Source organism: Oryzias melastigma, linkage group LG3 (assembly GCF_002922805.2).
Source record: "Oryzias melastigma strain HK-1 linkage group LG3, ASM292280v2, whole genome shotgun sequence".
Taxonomy (NCBI): Eukaryota; Metazoa; Chordata; class Actinopteri; order Beloniformes; family Adrianichthyidae; genus Oryzias; species Oryzias melastigma.
Genome location: NC_050514.1, coordinates 11,459,137 through 11,465,372, shown reverse-complemented (window position 1 = coordinate 11,465,372; position 6,236 = coordinate 11,459,137). Strand labels below are relative to the sequence as shown.

The 6,236-nt window shown below is 38.8% G+C and overlaps 1 protein-coding gene across 5 annotated transcripts in view; it reads left to right on the top strand.

Annotated features, from left to right (window-relative positions):
- cdkl5 (cyclin-dependent kinase-like 5) overlaps positions 1 to 6,236 on the top strand; it is a 71,676-nt gene that overhangs the window by 40,055 nt on the left and 25,385 nt on the right. For all 5 annotated transcript variants that reach the window (XM_024295405.2, XM_024295404.2, XM_024295403.2 and 2 more), the window contains 5 exons: positions 2,784 to 2,829; positions 2,905 to 3,041; positions 3,392 to 3,512; positions 4,640 to 4,699; positions 5,290 to 5,380. In XM_024295405.2, the coding sequence (XP_024151173.1) occupies positions 2,784 to 2,829; positions 2,905 to 3,041; positions 3,392 to 3,512; positions 4,640 to 4,699; positions 5,290 to 5,380 (455 nt within the window). The remainder of the gene's footprint in view (positions 1 to 2,783; positions 2,830 to 2,904; positions 3,042 to 3,391; positions 3,513 to 4,639; positions 4,700 to 5,289; positions 5,381 to 6,236) is intronic.

Genomic DNA, 6,236 nt, shown 5'->3' with positions numbered 1-6,236 from the left:
CCAGGAAAATGAGTGGAAGGCCATCATTTCCGTAGAAACAAGAACCCACCTTGTGACATCACAGACCCTTCCAGGAAGAGTCTGCGCTGCCAGCACCACCCAACAGGATAACAGACCACAGAGCTACTGGGGACTGGCAAAACGACCTCATTTTATATCTTTCAATTGAAGCCCCGGCGTTTATTTCCAAAATTTGTTAGCCAGCCCAGCGTTTTTAAGAGACAGGCGTCATTTGGCGATCGGCTTTTATTCCATCACAGACAGAATGGTGATGGTTAATGGGTTTATTTTGTGATTAAATTTTGTCAAGAAATGCCGACAACAACACCAAATGAACATTTGAGGATTTATTGAAATGAAGAGAACATGGTGGGATGTTCAATAATAAAACAATTTTAAATGCTAAATCAAATGTGCATTTCTTGGCCATCACTGGATCACATCACAAATACCAGATAACCGGTGTGGATGGGCAGATCTTAAGGGAGCCCGGCCACTATTAGAGACCATTGTCTAACAGTAGACCTGGCGTTTACTGGAGACTGGCGTCAAGTAGAGATTGGCCACTATTGTAAGATATACGATATGTACATCCATCTTTTCAAAAGTTCAGATGTTGTTTTTTTCGTGGGTCAAACGCAGACATGCTGCTGAGGCCAGCTCTAGGTTGTCGTCATGACATGGGCGGTTCCCACAAGGAGGGAAAGGCGGAGCCTCAAGGTGGATTTACACCAAACACGATTTCTGCAACAAATTTGCGTGCCCCGCCACTTTTTTGCCACGCAGCAAATTCACTGCTCACCGCCTGTACAAAAACGTGTTTCTGAGCTTGATGGTGCGACCATGTGTGGGAGGAGCTACCAGCCAACGTTTTAACCCTGACATGGAGCTGTGTCTACATATATGTCACTTATAATGTATGGAAGTTTAGAGGGTTATGCTGAGAGATCAGGTTTATTTATTGTGAATAGTTATATAAAAACATCGGTAATCATGTCTCTATGTCTGGTTAATGAGATTATAAAATATTTTCCCATTAATGGGGGCTGTGTCTGGATGACAGCCACTTCCGTGGTGTTTCTGTGACTCTGTGACTGAGTTTAAAGCTGTCCCGCAATAACCCAGATGAAAATAAGAAAAATGTCAGAAAGTTCAGGAAGCCCGAGCAGGCAGCCCCCACACCCCACAGCGAATGTCTGTCTGCTGGGGTATCTAGCGAGCGAGCTCCGCTGGACTAAAGGAGACTGGGTGACTGCAGCCAGTCTATCCAGGGTGTATCTCTTCTTCACCTGCCTTGGTAACTCCGCTGCCCCAGCGGGTTAAGGAAATAGATGGATGTTCAGATCACACTGCTGCCAGTCCTCCACACCACGCCCATCGCTGAAATCGCACCGCTGGACTTCAGATCGCCTCAACTTGCATCTGTACCATTGACTTAACGCTGAATCTGGCCGCCTCCGCCGCGCGAATCCTGTTCAGTGTGAATGCATCTTCAGAGGTCGTCTTACTTCCAGGTAGCAAAACAGGTCCTGAAAATAACTCATATTTCATAAGGGTGCCAAAGGTGATATATGATCCTAAAGATATATATCACTTTAAATGCTTAGAATAGCATGACACAGGCCTTTTAACCAAATTTACTAGTTTATTTATTATGCTCTGTTTCCACAAAATAATTTCGTATACAAAGTCAATATCAACAAAAAATGTCAAACAGCGGGGTATCATTTTAATATTAGAGCTATGGGGATAAAAAGCTTTTACATGGAAACAAACTTTCAATAAAAATAGATTTTTATGGTAAAACTGTCACTTTTTTGCCAAAACCAATAATAATAATTAAAAAGGAAGTTAATGGGAATCATGATTATGAAAATACAAAAAAAATATAGGAAGTTTTTTTTTTTTTTTTTTTGCCATGTAAACATTTTATTTGATAAATATAGACTGCAAGCGTTTTGGAAATATTAAGAACATTAAAGCCAAAAAATCATCTAAGCTGTTTTGGACCAGTATGCTTTAGAAATGTGTGGATCAACTATAACTATATAAGTTACATAAAAAAAAAAGATTTATTGGACTTATTAAACAATTCGCAGTTTGCTGATGTTTTACAGTGTCATTAAATTGTTTCAATCAACTAAAGGTTCAGTTGAATTGCAAAAGCAGGAGGACATTCTTTCTTCTCTAGATATTAAAAATAGGCACTTGAATGCAGCACACAGGAATTATTCAACCACAGCAAATTAGAATACACAAAGATATACAATGAACAGACAAAAATAAGCCTGGAATGGGTGTCAGGCAACTTGACTGGAGTTTACCACCCCCGTCTCAGAGAATTGACAGGTCAAAGTGAAGTGAAAGTTTTGTTGAAGCCACCCATGAGTCCACCCACCTGCCCATCAAAAACATTCCTGCCTGTGTGATGCCAAAGTTTAGACTCAAAAGCAAATACAACATCTCCCCTAAAAACAGATTTCTATAAAATAAGAAAAAATACATTAAAACATTCTTTACAAATATAATCTGCTCCTTTATTCTGCCACAGAGGTGAAAAATAAATAAATCTTAATGTGTAAATGTTCAATAACAAGTCCCCTAGTGGCTAGTTGGTGAACTGCACCTTGTTATGGTTTGATTTTTTTCAAATTCAATCTTCAATCTCAAATTTACAAGCTCCTCAGATTGTTATCAGCTAAATGCCTTCAAATTTTGTGACATTTTTTTAAGTGATTGTTTCTTGTTCATTGTTTGACTTAGTCAACACTTTGTCTTCACAGGAAACAAATGAGCTGGTGGCCATTAAGAAGTTCAAAGACAGTGAGGGTGAGTAGGTGGATGGGAAACAGTGGAAGGCAAGGGGCATAAGGAAACACATGTGTACCATGTCTCTCTTCACAGAAAATGAGGAGGTTAAGGAGACGACTCTTCGGGAGCTGAAGATGCTGCGCACGCTGAAGCAGGACAACATCGTTGAGCTGAAGGAGGCTTTTCGCAGGAGGGGGAAGCTCTACCTTGTCTTTGAATATGTCGAGAGGGTCAGCTTCATGATGCTATCATGCATGCTTCACTAAGCCTGCACTGTGTGCACACGTCTCACATCTAAGTTTGAGTCGAGACTATGCAGGTTACCATAAAATCCCTGTCACCATAGCAACATATGAACTGTGCTGTTAGTGAGCAACGGTATTCCCCATTTGTTACCAGGGAAATACCAGGAGCTATATATATATATATATATATATATATATATATATATATATATATATATATATATATATATATATATATATATATATATATACATACACACACATATGTATGTATGAACTTGGCTGCAAAACGCATCTGTTATTCATTCTGGCTCTCTTTGTGTGCACATATGCAGAACATGCTGGAACTGCTGGAAGAATTTCCTAATGGGGCATTACCAGATAAGGTTCGCAGCTACATCTACCAGCTTATCAAAGCCATCAACTGGTGTCACAAAAATGAGATAGTGCACAGAGGTAAGGAATTTAAAAAAAAAAAGAAGACTAACAGCTGCATGTTTAAGAGCAAAATTCAAGTAAAAATGTTCTAATTAAATAAGATAAAAGTATTTTTTTTAGCTTAATGCAACCCTTCATTCAGAACATACATTTAAGTTAATCTAAACTCTGACTTATGCACAGAATCCCTAAAGGGACATAGAGATAAAGATGTTTTTACTGGTTTCTAGAGGACACAAAAAGTTTCTGGTGCTCATGAGAAAGTAACTCGTGAGCAGCGCAGCAGTTGATCAAAGCTAATTGTGGAGTCAAATTTCCAGCAAAAGTCCCCCACGGGCGTATATCAAACTCAATGAACGCTCCACGGTTAAAATTCAGTCTCCACACTCTCTCCTCTACTCCTGCACTCATGAAACGTCTTCTGCATGATCATGGTATATATTTTTACCTAACCTCTCTTGCACGCTCGTGAAAGTATTCTTACACTCCTGAAACTAGTCCTGGCCACTCATGGAGGACTACTCCTCTCCTATGGAGTAAAATTTCCACCAAAAGTCCCCCACATGCATATGTCAAACTCCACGCGTGCAATGAATATCCAATGTTCATTCATATACGCCCGTGGGGGCTTTTGGCGGAAGTTTTACTCCATACTGCATCCCCTTTGCTGAAATTAACCAGATGACTTTAGAGCTGGTTTTACATGAGGTTCAGAGATAACATAACGTTGACACTGGACAAGAGAAGCTGCAATGTCTTTGCAGGCGATCCTAAAGGTAAAATAAAACTCGGTAAGCTCACAGGTAACTGACTGAAAAGATCTTCAATTCGCAATGATCCCTGTTCCTCATTTGCACCAATTTGCGAATATGAGAAACCAATACTATTTTTTGTACTTCTATGTCCCTTTTTTCACTTTTATGTCTCTTTAGGGCCTCCGTACATATGAGACCAGACTGCTATCCTTTTCATACAACTAGTGAAACTTGATTGCGATGTGCCACTTTGCTTAAAAATAGAATCTTTAATAATAAACGCAATAGAAAACTACAGAAACAAATCAATTGTGTTTTGTTTTGTTTTTCTGTAACTTTCCAGAAATGTGGTTCTAATTTAATTAAAAATCCTCTCCCTTCCCTCTGCAGATATCAAGCCAGAAAACCTCCTCATCAGTTCAGATGACGTTCTCAAACTTTGCGACTTTGGTCAGTCCTTTTATCACCTTTAATTCTCCTCATTTGTTCCTCAGTTCTGTTTTTGGAAAATGTCCAAAAAGTCCTATAAAAATCATTTTCATTGAACAGCAGTTGCTAAAATGATATTAATTGAACAGATCTATTAACTTGTAAAAGCTTGTAAATGGTGTTGATTTATAACTGTTTCAAACACAGACAAATGACATTAATGTGACCGTTCTTACTGCCTTCTAGGTGTATTTTCTCCATTTTGATGATTTTTTTTTTAACAAAATCACACAGTCAGTTAGCTCTGCATAATTGGCTAATGCAATCCAACTGAGTCAGCTGGGGTGAGATTTTGTTTGTTATTCACTGTTGGAAGTGGCATTCTGTTTGTTGTGATTTTTTGTGCTTAAAATGGATTTTGTTCACTAGATAAGTTAAGCCCAGTCTCTGACCACCTGCAGAGACCCAACTAATTAAAGTCTGGTCACATGTCAACATGACACCGTAGATATCCCACGGGTCTGAATGTTATCATCTTCTGTGTGCATCACAATATCAGGCTGAGAGTCAGATCTATTTGATTTTTGAAGTATAGATTTTCTTTTCCTCAGGATTTGCGCGTAACTTGTCTGAAGGGACAGATGCCAACTACACCGAGTATGTTGCCACGAGGTGGTACCGCTCTCCAGAGCTGCTGCTGGGGTGAGTTTCTGTCATTGTGAATGTATGTGATGACTGAACTAAAAAAAAAAAAAAACGTTACCTGCTTTAGCTGATGCTTCACTTTCAGCTTTCATCGAGTGTTTACATCCTTTTTTAAGTCTGTCAAATTCCTTATAGTAATTTCCGCTCAGGTTACCACCAGCCCGAGGATTTCTGCAGAACGGAAAATTATATTTTTAGTGTCTGACATAAGTTGTATAATAATAGCAGAGAAACCATAAATACCCATTGTGACTCTTGTTGCAAAGCTATTTCAAAGTTTCCAAAGATCCCAAATGTGTCATGCTGGCTGTTCAGAGAAAGGATACAGATGACAAGTAGAATGATTTGATATGAAGGAATTGTGCAGAAGAAATGAGAAGTACCAGTTTATACCAGAACTATTCTGTGAGGCAAGAATGAGCACTCCTGCTGGTTGTGACTGACTCGTGCATCCCCAGTGTGGGCCGTTTTAGTCTTTATAAAAAGAAAAAGGAAAAGGAACTGTTGGAGAAGGCGGTGATTAATTCAAATGGAATTGACAGATCAGGGAAAAAATAGAAATTTACTCCAAAAAGACCAGGACAGATAATAATTCCTCGTCTTTTCCTGTCTTGGTCTGGTGTTTGTCATACGATGGAAACTTTTAAAAACATAAAATAGAATATTAGTTATAAGTTTTAATAAAGGTTTGAGGAACAAATTTCTTTTACCTTTTTTGAGACAGAAACAATAGACCTCCTGGTGAAGAAGTTTCCGCTCATTTTCACTGTTCAGTTCCCCTTAAAGTCCCCCTCCATCGTCATATTGTAAAAGTGTTCCCAGTGGTCTTTCATTATAGTTAAGCCAAAATTTT